The sequence below is a fragment of the Podarcis raffonei genome, chromosome 8 (genome assembly GCF_027172205.1).
Source record: "Podarcis raffonei isolate rPodRaf1 chromosome 8, rPodRaf1.pri, whole genome shotgun sequence".
NCBI classification, from domain to species: domain Eukaryota; kingdom Metazoa; phylum Chordata; class Lepidosauria; order Squamata; family Lacertidae; genus Podarcis; species Podarcis raffonei.
In genome coordinates this window covers 28,655,635-28,670,917 of record NC_070609.1, presented here as the reverse complement: position 1 = coordinate 28,670,917, position 15,283 = coordinate 28,655,635, and the positions used below count along the sequence as shown (strand labels likewise).

Below are 15,283 nucleotides of genomic sequence, written 5' to 3'. Positions count from 1 at the left end.
ATTTCCAGTTAATGCTGATATTATTTATTTCAATACAAATTGGAAGTACGTTAGCATGGAGACATTTGCGGGCATGTCCACAGCGGAGTAAACTGTGGATGCACACCGGTCTGTCTCCCCATTGATACAGAGAAAAGGACCAGGTAGGGCAAACTGGCTATAAGCTCCTCAAAAGAGGCCCAGAATGGCACTGCCCCTCCACTACATCACTAGGAGCACTCCTGTGTTAGAGGATGAATGTAATACTCCAACATTTTGTTGCAGGTGCTACTGGTAATAATATCATACAGAACTAGGCGACTGGTAATTCTAATTGTACAACAAAATCTGTCCCCTGAGGCAGGCTGCTGCACCCTGCCTTATGATAGGGCCGGCCTGCCCAGTTCTCCTCCACTATTCCTGTTCTGTGACAGTTTTATGATTCATCCAGTGCCTCTCTGACTGTATTCCGCCCCTGAAACTAGATAGGGGCAGCAGCTGTCAGCTCTGAGTCACTAGGCTTGGGTAATATATTTAGCCACATTTCCTGCTGGGAATTTTGCCAAGCCAGTTACCTGAGATCGCAACGACTGCACTGGAGATTTTCTGTGTGGAAAGCTTCTGCTTTGCCACTGCCTTCCATGAGAAAGATAGATCCACCCTATTCTCCCTGGGCTGGGCTTGTCCAAGACGGAACCCAGGGCCTGTTTCAAAATACCATACATGTCTCATTTTCTGTCTTTAGTTTGTTTATTTAATAGCATTTATCAACTGCTTCATAGTTCAAAAGTCTCCAAGTGATCTGTAGTCTATAAAAGCAAATAATGCATCATTAAAACATTAACATGAAAAAACAGCCTAAAACCAATAAAACAGCAATATGAAAGGAAATAAAACAGATATCCAGAGGATTCAAACATGTAAAACAGAGTTCCATCTTATCGGGCAGAGAAAGCCTGGGCAAAACAATAAGTCTTCACAAAAGGTGTGGAGCAACTGATGTTTCTGCTCTTGGGCAAACAATTGCTTTGATTGAGGTGATTTAATCAGGGAAATGGTACAGGAGGAAAGGGTTAAACAACCCTTTCCTTCCAATCAAATCCTGAGCCCCCCTGCCACTGCTTTGCATATCTTAATGCCCTCACCCAGATTTTCACTATCTTGCATTTCTATTCTATTCTATTCTATTCTATTCTATTCTATTCTATTCTATTCCACCCTTCCTCCCAAAGGAGTCTAGGGTGCCAAACACAAAAAGTTAAAACAATGCAATTAAAAATGAAAACATTTAAACATATAAGATCAATTAAAAATATAAAACGAAGAAGAAGAAGAAGAAGAAGAAGAAGAAGAAGAAGGAGAAGAAGAAGTTGTACCCAACTAAGTTCTACTCAAAATAGACTCACTGAAATTAATGCAACTAGGTTAGTCATACCCATTAATTTCAGTGGGTGTGCTCTGAGCAAAACTTTGTTGGAGCCAAGCCCATAATGGTACTGCTGCTACTAATAGTAATTGTTGTTGTTGTTGTTGCTGTTGTTGTTATTATATTTCTTCCCTACTGGGAGCTCAAAGTGGTGTACATGATTCTTCCCCTCTCCAATTTTTTCTCTCAACACACTGAAACTGTAGTTATATGAGGGGAACGGGGTGGGTGAGTGGGTGTGTCTCCTAACAACTCTCAGTACCCTTAACAAACTACAGTTCCCAATTTCCTTTGGGGCAGCCATGACTGTTTAAAGTTATATGTTACTATAAATGCATAATGTCAATGTGGCCTGAACAGTTCTGTAAGTAACATACATGTTCTGTCACTGAGCTTTGCACTCTCCCTGACTTGTGTAGGTTTGCAGAACTTATCAGAAGGACCAGGATGTGACTCATAAGCAGGTAGCAATGCTGAAGTGGGCACACGTCAGCAAAAGGCCTTTCCTAGGTTGCCTAAGAGAACATCCGAGTGACCTTAGGTGAGCGACTGATGTAGCTGAACTCAGCTGCAAATGCTCACTGGCTTTGGTCTCACTACCCATCTCCATGGCAAATGGCGCCCACCTGAGCATAGCTGTCAACTTTCGGATTTGAAAATACGGGATCAGCAGCTTCACCTGTCCCGGAGACAGTCTACGGGATATCTAACAATCCGGGATAGCAACAGGAAACAGTGCTGAAATAAGGGAATTTCCCGCAAAAAAAGGGAAGGTTGACAGCTATGCCACCTGAGAAGTGCTGGAACTGAGCGGGAAAAAGCCCTGGGTGTTGTCATTCAAATGGTTTGCGTGTGGTGTGCCGCATCTTGTGATTGATTATTCAGGGTGGGGCTTACCTGCCCCCCCCAATATTTTATCCAAGTTGGCGCCCCTGCTTCTGTTATACCCACATACGAGTGAGGAAGTTCCATTAGGACTTACTTTTAAGTAGACGTGTGTAGAACTGCCCTGTTAGAATTCTAAACCTCTCCCCCCCAACAAATTTGGTATTCACTGAAAACAATGTTCTACTCTGAGTAGGGCTTAGCTGGATACAACCCAAGCTTTTTATAACAAAATAATAATAATATGGGCCACTTTCATTTCTAGTTTGTATTTCTGCTTCTTCTACATGTTCCCTGTTGTTTTAGTTGCTTTTTCTTTTATTACTTGCCACCCACTACCTCCTCTGCTTTACACTTCTGCCCAGGTTTCATTTCTGGGATGACAGACATGCTTTGCATATCAATAACATCACAAGCACTTCCCCAAGGCCCAAAGAGGCCCATTGAAATACCAAGATTTCCAGTTATTTCAGGTTTTTTTTTACTAGACTATCAGCCTTGACACTGTTTTAATCTTCATCCCCCATGAGAAACTTTCCTACAATTAGATGGTAAACAATGACAAGAGTTCCTTTTAAATCACCACAAGGAAACAAATAAAGGAAGTAAACTTGTTTTTACTGAGTCACCAAGAACCTTTACAAAGTCCAAAAGTCTAGAAATTGCATCAATGAGATTTAACAAAGCACAGCAGAATTTGACAGATGTATAGATATGGGTGACTGAGAATATGTGTGCATAAGTGACTTCATAAAGAATAACAAGTTTATATTATGATTATGATTGTTGAATTTATGTGTCAACTACACAGGAGGTTATTGCTAACTTAACATTTAAAAATAAAACATATCTGTCTAAAGCGCAGATGATATAGCAGCCACAGTAAACAATATTTAGTCACTGGCCGAGAAAAAACAAGTATAAATAACAAAAAAAAAACTGTTGCATTGCTTTAAAAAAAATACAAATCCTGATTCAGGCTTTTACTTAATGTGTTCTTATATACAGTATTTTCAGTATTTGTTTTTGTAAATGTGATTTACTGTGGACCATTGAGTCTGTTTTGAATTTTTGCAAAGAACATTGGCAATAAGCAAAGAAGGTTTGACCTGACCTGTTCTAGCTTTTAATACTAGAAGGAAAAGTCTTCACTTAGGGCCCTGGGCATGTAAAGTGGGTATCAGGCAAGTTTCCTTGGGGAGAGCATTCCACAGGTGTGGCACCACCACTGAGAAATTCCTCTCTCCTTGCCACCCTCAAAATCCCAGCAAGAGGGGGCACACTGAGCAGGACCTCCAATGACCTGAGGTAGGCTCATAGACCCTCAACATTTTACAGGCATTTACCTGTTAAAGGAACCCAGAGATAGATGTAGAAAGCTGGTCAGTGGTTAGCACTACTGGACATCACACAAGTCTTCGTTCTTCCTGGTGTGCTTCTCAACCCATCAATCAGAAGTGACCTAACCCACATAATCCTGCTGTTGTGAATCACCTAGAAATGCCACAGCTGCCTGCTGGTAATCCCCATTAATTAACAGCACAGTCCTGTCTCTTCCTATTTAGGAGAACATCCCACTGGTGGATGTGTACACATTACTAGTTAGTCTGGCTCCAGTGTGGTCCCACGGTTGGTGCTTGGAACAAAATACGCACAGTGTTAGCCACAATCCACAGGTGGTCTGTAGCTTCTTGAGAGATACTCCTGTTTGGCTCGCTTTCCCTTCAAACAGCCTCCAGCACTTAGGAAACAGAAGCAGCAATTAATCTGAGGGGTGCGCACTTCAAACAATAGCTGCAGACGACAGGTTCAGTGAACTGGAGTTTGGTGCAGGGAAACAAATCAGGGTAAGACACCCCTGCCCCCTCTCTGGTATGACCAGCAACATTAAAAAGTGACTTGAAAAAGCGGCATGTGGGGGGAATGTCACTGTGTTTTGAGTCACTAATATGTACATAGTCTGATTCCATCTTAAACCCAGAAAAGTGGGTACAGGACTGGAGCGTAATTGTCCCAGAAGAACCTCTGAATTTAGCAGCCCTAACCATTTACAGCTGCTTGCTAGACTCCAGCTAATTATTGAACACCAAACATATGCATTTATTGATGATATGTCTTTTTCAAGGGGATGTACCCGGTTCTCTCCCTCTCAGTTTTATCCTCATAGCCAAGCTACCTCGCAGGGGTGTTAAGAGACAGCGACTGGCCCAAGGTCACCCAATGAGCTTCATGGCTGAGTGGGGATTTCAACCCAACATCTTTCAAGTTAGAAGCCAATATAAGCAAGAGCATTTTTGCTAAATTAGTATTTGAAAGATGGTGGAACCACCACTGAGCTTTTTGGCAGTGTAACCTGTATTATCTTCACTCTTCTTAACAGCAGCGAAAGTTTCCTTGGCCGTCAGCAGACATTGTGCTTTATGGAGTTCTCCCTGACCACAGTACAGGGCACATCGCTTTTGCTGTTGCTGTTGATGGCAAGGGAATTGTTTGCACTCAGCAGAAAATAAGAGAAGTGCAAGTGAGGCAGCCTATAATTTCCACATGATGAGACAGGAGTTGTTGCTTCATTTCTATCAACCTTTTTGCGGAGCCGCTGACCCATTATTTTCCTGCTTCATCCTTCAGTAGTTTTGGAATTGGATAACTTTTTTTGCTATTGTAGTTTTTAAAGTGATATTTAGAATGGCAAGTAATTACATCTCTGACAGCCCTAAGGGGCTCAAGTCGGTGCCATTTAAAAAATGGAATTCTACCAATAATCCAGAGGCCAATCTGTACGGCTTTGAGGTGGCTTAGGCCTGTCTCTTGCTCACGATGGATGTGAATGTTTCCCGAAGTAATGAATCTGCATTGCGCAGATCGGTTAGCTGCTGTAGGGTGTGGCTTTCCAAAGGAGGACCTCTGTCTGGCACATGCAGCCTTGGGAGGGAAAAGAGCATGTAGACAACCTTCTTCATGCTCCATGGAAGTACATAGATAGGCCAGATGGCTAGACACCAGGAATTCAGAGCTGAAGAAGGCGAGATTGGCAATGAGACATTGAATGAATCAGTCATCAAATGAACTTTGACTAAGGCTATGTAAACATTACCATTAATGGCTCCAGTGCACTCCCACTACTGGTCTTTGAAGCCATGTATGCATGACTTTAGCCACAGTCCATATCTGACCTGTTGTTTCTTGAGTAATACTACTGTTTGATGTGTTGTCTCTCAAACCAGATTCCATTCAATCTGAAAGCACAAGCTGCATTCATTTTGCAGTTAAGGTGAGGTGTGTACGTTCGAGACAGCGGTTGTGTATGTGCAGATGACAGCTTCATAGAATAGGAGTTCGACGGGCAAGGAGTGGGGCTGCAGGCATGGGAAAACATAAATGTGTGCCAGATTAAGACATCCCCACCCTTTCTCTGATGTGTACAGCAACATGCAAATGTGACTTGAAATGCACAGGAGGCAGGAATAACCTTTCTGCATTTAAAGCCACTAATGAGTACGGTACATATCCACATGTTTTTGAACACTTGAGTTGGGCTTTTGGCATCCATATAACCTGTGGAGAGAAATAAACAAAAAGTAGAGCCATAGCTTAATGGTAGAGCATCTGCTTTACATGTGGAAGGTCCCAAGTTTGAAGCCCCCAACATATTTCGGTAGGACTGCCTGAAACCCTGGAGAGCGGCTGCCAGTCAGTGTCTGCAATACTGAGCTGGATGCTCCTTGAAGCATCACTAGCTTGTCTCAATGACAAAACATATGTACTTGACCAGGTCTTTAGACATGCAGGTACCATACTTAACCTATTTGGCTGGGCCATTGTCTTAACATAAATTAAATAGTTAAAAGAGTTAAATTCTTAACAAAGAGTTTGACAGTTTCTTATATTTATTGTGAGCCACCCTGAGGTCACAGAATTGGGCAATTCTATTTTTAAGTAAATAGATAAATCTTAAAAATGTTTGTAGGGGGGAAACATTCCATTTTTAATGAATAGAATAGGGGCTAAATTATCTGGAAAGTAAGCTATAGCAATCCTTCCAATCAAACCATGAGCCCCACTGCTGCAGCTTTGCATATCTTAATCCCTTCACCAAGATCTTCACTATCTTGCATTTCTATTCTATTCTGTTCTATTCCACCCTTCCTCCCAAAGGTGCCTAGGGTGCTAAACCCAAAAAAGTTAAAACAATACAATTAAAAATGAAAACATGTGTTATAGGAATTCTAAGGTCTTATATATATATAAATTAAATGTACATAAATGTACAAGGTGAACACATACATAAGTATACAAGCCACGTGTCTGAAATAGTGCAGGAGAGCAATCCTGATGCCATTTTGACTCTTTCAGTGACCTCAAATATTCCTCTGCAGTAAGGGAGGCCATTGGGAAAACCTTCCCATTGTCTTTTTGCTTGCAACTCCTGTCTTAAGGGCGTCTTATGGGCGTATTTGTGTATGAATAGGGTGAGCCTGTGACCTGGATTCAGGAGCCAAAGTATTAACCATCACAAAAGGATGGCCAGATTGCCCAGGTAATGCAATCAGTGACCATTATCAGGTATCCTGGCAGACAGTGATGTGATGTATGTATGATGTTTTTTTGGGGGTGAATGGGTCTTGGGCTACAGGGTGGGCAATTTCAAGAGTCTTGCTTGCGCACCATTGTTCAGGGTTCTCCTCCCTCCTGCGTGTGGTGAGTGGGGACCCTTTTGCAACAGTTCCTTTAATAAAGATCAAGCTTACTAGCTGTTTTGCTTCTCAATATACTCTGGTTGGCCTCTGTTACTTTCTCCTACGGATAGGGAACCTTAGAAGGACTCTATATGGGCTCCTGGAAATCAGGAAAGAGGAGCAGTTTTTCTTACAATACTCTTTAACTTGAAACATGGTGAAACTTGATCTTTTGGACATATTCTCCTTATTTCAACTTTGATATTTGTTACACGAAATTTTACAGCCCAATTCCTCAAGGGACTTGAGTCCATGATCGGTCAGAGAAGAATGGATGGAGGCAGGAACGAGTTTAAGAAAAGCAAGGCAGTTCTTTTATTTTTTCTGTTGCAACAGAGTTCCCCCTCCCCACTGCAAGATGAGGACCCAGAACAAGAGTGTGTAACAACTCTTACTTTAAAAACTGCCCAACCCCTTCGCCAAAGACCACCCAAAAGCATCATACACGCATTCTCCCCCAGAATTCATGAGAACCGTATTTTGTTGAGGCCAGTGCTGTGGACTGTAACTCTGACGGGCCAAGCACAGTTCCCAGGCTTTTTTGGAGGGGGAACAAATGTACTCTAAATGTATGTTGTGTGATTGTGACCTAATGCTCAACTACCCTCTGAACCGTTGATGAGTAAAAACAAGATACGTGCAAGACCGAGCAAGAGAAGCAGAACACCTCCCTCTCAGGAGCTGCTACAGTCCCTCCGCCCCACATCACATCCTCAGCTGCTCCCGCATCCCTTCATTTTCCCGACATGCCCCTCTCTCGAGAGGTTCAAATCAAACAACAGCAGCAAAAACAACTCCTCCGCCTGAGCCATCCTCCTCCTTTCCTTTTCCCTTTTAACCACTCCGAGTTCCCTCCCAAGCCTAGCAACAGGCGGACGCAATTTCTATTGGCTATCTGTTCTCACACTTCGCTCTCTCATTGGCTAGCCCGAGCGAGAGAGGACGAGGCCCTGTTGTGCGTGGCTCCCTCCCCTCCTCCTCGCTCGTACGTAAGCGGAGAGAATGTGGCCGCCATTTTGTGTGCGAGTTTGCTTCAGCGGAAGGCGAGAGCGGCAGCGGCGGGAGGCGAACAGAGGAGCGGAGCGGGCTGCGCTTTAGCGGTGAGGCGAAAAGGACTGCGGCTCCCGCGGCAGTCGGGAATGTGTTGGGCGGCCGAGGGGAGGCTCTGGGTGCGGCGGGTGGAGGGAACCTCCTGGTGGGTTCGCCGCCATGTTGTGTCTCCCCCATTTAGGATGGTCTTTCTTCCCTAATCGGTGGTGGAAGTGTTAAGAAATGATAAGGTTTTTAAGAGGGGGGGGGAGAGGAATCCGGGGTAGTTGGCGCCTAACTCTCTGTCCGTGTTTATGCGGAACTGAACCTCAGAGGGTTGTCTCCTAAGCTCTACTCTTGAGTAGGCTTATTGAAATGGACCTACGTTAGCCGCATCCATTGATTTCAATGGGTCTTTGAGTAAGAGCTCAAGTGGGCTGCGCCCCATAGAGTTCAGTGGGGACTTTACTCCCAGGTACCACTGTGCGTGGGGTGCGCGAAAGAAACACAGGCAAAGGATTGGGAGCAGCTCGTTTCTTCCTTCCCTTTTCTCTGGGCGGGGGAGAGACTCCGGTTTCCTTCACTCGCGTGAGATAAATAAGGCAGCAACAACAGGGCCCTTTAATACCAGCAGCTACAAAAACCCGCATCGGGTTGTTCCTGACCAAATCATACACTGAGAGTAGACTCGCTGAAATTGGTGGACTTGGGTGATAGACCGTGTCCCATTTATTTCTCGGTGGATCTGCTCCGGAGTATGACTTCGTAAGATACAAGCCCGTTTCAAGACGTTGACCAGTACAAGCCCCCCCCCACTACTCCTAATAATGTTGGAGGGCTGTTTTCTTGTGGGAAAGGAGGAAATCGAAGCCTCCCCCCCCCCTGTTGGCGGCGGGAAGGGAAAGACTTTAGGCATCGGTTTCCCCGGAGGATTGGTGGTTTCTTTTTCATTAGCGAGGCTTTACGAATTCCCCTTTGTGTTTGTGTGTCGCGGTGGTAAGGCTTTACTTGGGAAACGAATTCCAAAAGTGATAAGTATATAGGAGGTGGCTAAAATATCCTGCCTTGTTTTGAACCCAGGACCGATTCCCCCCCCCCAGTGGTAAAGGTGGTTAGATAAGGAAGCAGGGTTGGGGGGGAGGTCGCTATCAAAAACAATATGAAATAAAATTTGGTGAAGAGTTTGCAGTGTGCGCAGTTAGGAAAATATTTGATCCTGCTGAGGATTTTGTTTTTATTCCTTTGGTCATGTGAGTGGGCAAAGAAAGTGGAACAAGTATGTATCCTTGATTTAAAGATCTCTCCAAGTAGCACACGAAAGAAACTAGATAAAATGCAGCTTAAATCTGAAAACCAATCAGAAAACAAATATATATGAAACATTGTGATGGTGTTGTAGTGCTCCCTAAATAATTGAAATAAAGGGGTTTAAGATGCCACCAACTGCATATCTGTGTGAGAGTATACTTGGCAACGGTGGATAGAGGATTTGCTTGAAGGAAGAGAAGTGCTGCCATGTAGTTTCTATTGGAAGGAGGGAAGAAACGTTTTGCATGCAAAGGATACCAGGTTTGTCCCTGGCATCTTAGAAAAATAATAATTAGGGAGCAGAGCAGTAGTTGGTGAGACATCTCTTCTGGAGAGCCACTGCCAGTCAGAGTAGACAGCATAGGAGCCAACTCCGGAGGGCTTTGGCCTCCACAATAAAATATTTGGGGGGGCTGGGCCCCCACAAAGTTGATGGGCATTCCCATTCAAATTGTTTGTATGCACTGCATCATGTGATCGATTATGCAGGGGGTGGGGCTTATTTGGGCCCCCCACAATATTTTATTCAAGTTGGCACCCCTGGTAGACAGTCCTGGACTAAATGGACTGGGATAAGACAGTTTTTGAATCTACCCCCCCCTTCATATTGACTTGAATGGGAGTACTGGCTTCTTGAAGAAACTTCTGTTCAAAGATCTAGCTGTGCTTTCTTTTTAAATAAATAAATAAATTCCGGAATCTTACTCTTCCTGAAAAAGGAGGATTCTGGTAGTCATAATCTCAGGAAAAGGACTATCTGTTTTAAATTTGACTGACTCCAGTTAACGACCGTAATGATTAAATTGTCGGATACTGAGCTTGTTTAAATAGAAACTATTTAAATTAATTAGTTTCAGCACTTGTTGCTAAATATCTTAACTACAAACCATTGAACATTTGCACTTATAAGGGTTTGTTGCTAAAGTTTTTTTTTCATTGACATGTTTCTGGTTAATGCAGCCTTCCTTAGCCTCATGTCCTCTAGATGTTTTGATGGGAATTGTATTCAAAAACATTGGGACACAGCACATTTGAGAAGTCCGGGTTAATTTACTATTGTAATGAGTGGGGAGTTAAGAGAGTACCTTTTGGAGTTAAAAATGAATACAGTGGACGCTCGGGTTGCAAATGTGATCCATGTGGGAGGCACGTTTACAACCCACAGCACCATGTCTGTGCATGTGCGATTTAGCGCTTATGCACAAAGCGCGTTTTAGTGCTTCTGCGCATGCGGCGAAACCTGGAAGCAACCTGTTCTGGTACTTCCGGGCTCGGTGCGGTGCGCAACCCGCAAATGCGCAACCTGAAGCGTCTGTAACCCGAGATATGACTGTAGATGGACAAAGGCTGTAGTCCTGTGCATACTTATTAGTAAGCTTCCTTGAGTACACTGGAACGTCTGAGTAAGCATGCATAGAACTGGGCTCTTCCAGATCCAGGCTGAAAATCTACAGAAACAAAAGTGAGATCTAGCCCACAAATTCTTATGCCACAGTCTATTTTAGTCTGTGCTTTTGCTAATATGCTTTTGCTCCTCTGAAATTTGATACCCACACTGAAAGAAAAATAATTACTAACTAGATGTTTTTTAAAATCAGATGCAACTGAAGGTTTAGAACAGAGACAATGTTGATATTATTTTTAAGAGAATCAAAATTCTATTTGTTCTCCAAACTGTATTTCTGACTAGGAGCTATATCTTATTTGTTTTTTTTAAAAAAAACCTTTATCTTTTCAGAGCTGGGACTTCTACCCTAGAAGCCCGTGTGCCGAGAATCCGATGTTGGGCTCGGCTTCGTGGCTGAAAACAGCAAATCGGCCCATGAGAACTACCATTCCTAGCCAAAGGAAGGGGTCCAGCAGGAGTCAGTATCTATTCCTTCAGGTCTGGCAGCAGGAAATAGAACAGGAGGTGGAGACTGTGGAATCTGAAGAGAGAACTGAAAGGTAGAGGACAAAACAGCATTGGAATATCACAAGTACTCCTAACCCTCTATAGTTAACACCTGGTCTTTGAACCACTTGAAACCTACTTATCAAGCTTCTTGAAGCCTTCAAATTATGTCTTTGTGAGGGACTAGGGGTTCCTCCGAGTATAATGCAACCTTTAAAAAAGTTTGCAAATTAAACTTTTAAGTCATTATGACTTGTTACATGGTGTACCTTGAGGCTCTTAAACCTATGGTTAATGCTGTAGTTTTATTTTTTTAAAAATAGTAGTGGTATGAAAGGCCAGTAAAGTCATTTAGATTTTTGTCTTTTCAGTTTGAAAACACAAATAATTTAATCTCTTTAAGACTATATCATTTAGAGTGTGCTTTGTATCTTCAAGAAACTTTATCTAGTTTTCTATTGACAATTGCATTTGCTTTCTTCTCTGCCTTGCCCTAGGTGACACTTAAGTTGAAGATGGGGGGTGGAGAAAGGTTCAACATTCCATCTACCCAGCCCAGAAATACTTCGAAGAACCACCAACAACTGAACAACAGGAAAAAAAGCAAAGATCAGAATTCGCAGATAAAGAAAATCCACAAAAAAGAGAGGGGACATGGATGCAGCCCATCATCTGTAGCATGGCAGGCCATGCAAAATGGGGGGAAGAATACAATGCACTTCCCAACTAACCAGACTTGGAGTCCAGCTTTATCCCATTCCCTCTTCATGCCTCAAACCAATGAAAATTATGCTGGAGCAAAATTCAGTGAGCCACCATCGCCCAGTGTTCTTCCCAAACCACCGAGCCACTGGGTAACTGTTTCACTTGACCCTGCTGATAAAGAAATCATGACTTTTCAACTTAAGACCTTGCTTAAAGTCCAGGCTTGAGATACAATCTATGAATACATTGGGATAAAAGATACATGTTATCATTTCAAATTCCATAAGCTTGGTCCGCATTGGGTTCCCAAATGCAAACCAAGGCACATCTTATGAAATTAATGAGCTGTGTAATAAGAAGTTGGGTCAGTTTTTTATGTCATGCGGGGAATCCCCACTTGGAAACACCCGTTTTGGGGTTTTGTGCACTGGTTAACACTCACCTATTTTGGGGTTCTGTGCACTTTTATCAGCTTCTGTGCTACTGATGCACCATTGTAATCAATATGTAGTCTGAACCAACTCCTGGTGTGGTCCTGGAATTACAAACACTACCAGACACTCTTAAATATTTCAGTTGCCTTCCCTTTTGGAACTGCTTGATGGAGCATGTATTTGGGGGAATTAAAATTTAACAGCAGCTGACCAAATTTACAACCACTGCAATGCAAAGTAATTGCAAAATATTGATTTCCCCCACATACTGTGAAATGTTAGTAACTTTTTGCCTAGAGTTTCTAATTAAAAAAACACAAACACCTAAAATTGTTTTAAGAAAGCCATTTAGATTGTGATGGATTTTATTAGTTTACGAGACCTGTATCATTTGAACTGGTGGTTTGGGCGGGTAGGCATCCATCCAGAACCCTGTGACCAAAATGTAAACGCTTAAATTTGGAAATCTCATTCTGTATAGAACTTGTTTAATAAGAATGAAAACATTGGCATGCACTTGATTTCTAGCTTTTTATACAACCATAGAAATGTATTGCATTGAGCACAAACAGTCTATGTGTGCCAGGTCAAGAACATTTTTGCATTGCCGGTTGACTGCCAAAAGCTTTCAAAGTGTTTTTTTTTTGTTCACAGAATTTCACTGAGCTGTGTGTTTGAAACACATTCTGTATGTTTTGTATCTTTTGCTGAAACAGAACTGTTGAGGCCAGTCTGAAATTGGATGATATGAACTTGTTTAAATGAACTTAGCAAGTGTAAAACATCCTTTATCTAGGGAAAAAAGAGCCATGTAAATAAATGTAAAACTTTGTAGCATATGTAAATTTATGCTGGGCTTTCCTGCCAAGATGAAATATTTTTAGTACAAAACTGCTGAATGTAAGAAGACCATGCTAAACACATGGCATGATTTTTTTAAAATAAAAAAAAAGTTTAAAAAAACCTTAAAAGCACATGTCTGTGCCATTGCACTCAAGTATCAGTGAGGGTATATGCCCCCATTTTTTGGCTTTGGTTGTTAAGTTGAATTTTAAAGTAACCTTGGTACAAAGAGAAGCTGCTTTTTAAAGGTAAAACAAGCATTTTTTTAAAAAGTTCTGGGTGCAATGGAGCTGAATTGTGTCCTTTGGCAGCAATTCTAGGCACACTTAACTTGAAAGCAAGCTTGATTACATCTGAACTACTCAAGTGTGTTTAGGATTGGGCTGTTGAGGGAAGGCTGCATTGTAGCCAGTAAATGCTTTCATTTTGAATGTACTGAGTAAATAGCAGAGACAAACCATTATCAGAAATTTAAATACCCACAATGGTATTTAGTGTAAAATAAAGATCTGCCAAAACCCCATCTTTTATTTGTGACAGTCTAATCTTAGTTGTGACTCAGGTTGGGATATTTTATTTGGTTTAAGAGTATGCATTTGAACTCATTACCTTTCCTAGCAGTGTTGAATGATGCAATTAAGGGTTGTATACCATGTTAGTCACACTTGAGTAGATCCATTGGAATTAATGGGCACGACTAAACCAGGTCAATTAATTGCAGTGGATCTGCTGTGTAGAACTTAGCTCTCTCAGGCCTGTAGTTCAACTATCTCATGACACACTTGAAAACCAATTTTCAATTTCTGCCAGCATCCAAGAATCTACAGAATTGGATATAATTTCTTAAATTGTATGTGGTGCGTGACTTGGTAGCAATGGAAATCTTAAATTCCTTCCATGATGAATATCTGGTGGTGATACCAAAGGTGGATTTCTACCAGTAGTTACTAATAAACATGTTTAATTACTTTAGAAAGTCTCTGCAGCACTTGACAATACAAAAGTGCATGTTTTATCTATTTGTACATTCAAAATGTTTGCAACCGTGAAGAAACTTTCCATATTCCCAAATGAAATGTATTGGGCATCTTGAAAAAACATAAGTATTGTTTCCCCAAATTGTCATCAATATGTTGAAATCATTGTTATAGCCCAAATGTAATTCTGATCTAAATTTCATGTTTGAAGTACTGCTTGAATTTGAATTAGAAACAAAATTTAAATAAAAAATCGTAATGTTTTCTCTCCCCTAATAATGTGTTGGCTTATTACTTTTACACAAGCATTCCCTTTTATGGGGTGTGGGGGTTCTACACACTTTAAATGTACTGTAAGCTGCAAGATTAAATCACTTGGTCACACTATTACTTAATTTGCTTTATCTTAGAATTATGGATTTGGGTTTGAAAATTGAATATGCCTTACTCTTCTCAATCTGAGTTTATTAAAGAGTAAAAGACTAGACCTTATGTATATGTTGGTAAAGGATGCCTTGGAAAGAATGAATGGGAGAAAGACAACAGACAACTCAGGCTATGGGAGGGTAGCCTGAGTTTTCTGTTTTTCTCCCATTATTCCTCTGCAACTGGAGCAAAGAAACTATTTAGACAGGATTTGGTGTGCTTAATAATAATAATAATAATAATAATAATAATAATAATAATAATGAATTTTATTTATATCCCACCCTCCCGAGCCAAAGCCGGGCTCAGGGCGGCTAACAACAAAATAGTGCAACATTCTAAAAACATTTCATTATAAAAATTAAAGCTTAAGTTCTGTAAAGATTGCCAAAAGAGGGAGTCAGGCTGCGCCCTGACCAAAGGCCTGGTGGAACAGCTCTGTCTTGCAGGCCCTGCGGAAAGATGTCAAATCCCGCAGGGCCCTAGTCTCTTGTGACAGAGTGTTACACCAGATTGGAGCCGCAGCGAAAAAGCCCTGGCTCTAGTTGAGGCCAGCCTAACCTCTCTGTGGCCTGGGACCTTGAGGATGTTTTTATTTGAAGACCATAAGTTCCTCTGTGGGACATACCAGGAGAGACGGT

The 15,283-nt window shown here is 41.9% G+C and overlaps 1 protein-coding gene across 1 annotated transcript; it reads left to right on the top strand.

Annotated features, from left to right (window-relative positions):
- Nucleotides 1–7,999: 7,999 nt before the first annotated feature.
- Nucleotides 8,000–13,511, top strand: PNRC2 (proline rich nuclear receptor coactivator 2). Its single transcript, XM_053398795.1, has 3 exons — nt 8,000–8,126; nt 11,102–11,310; nt 11,755–13,511. Exon 3 carries the CDS (start codon nt 11,773–11,775, stop codon nt 12,187–12,189), a length of 417 nt encoding a protein of 138 aa, XP_053254770.1. The 5' UTR covers nt 8,000–8,126; nt 11,102–11,310; nt 11,755–11,772; the 3' UTR covers nt 12,190–13,511.
- Nucleotides 13,512–15,283: the final 1,772 nt, after the last annotated feature.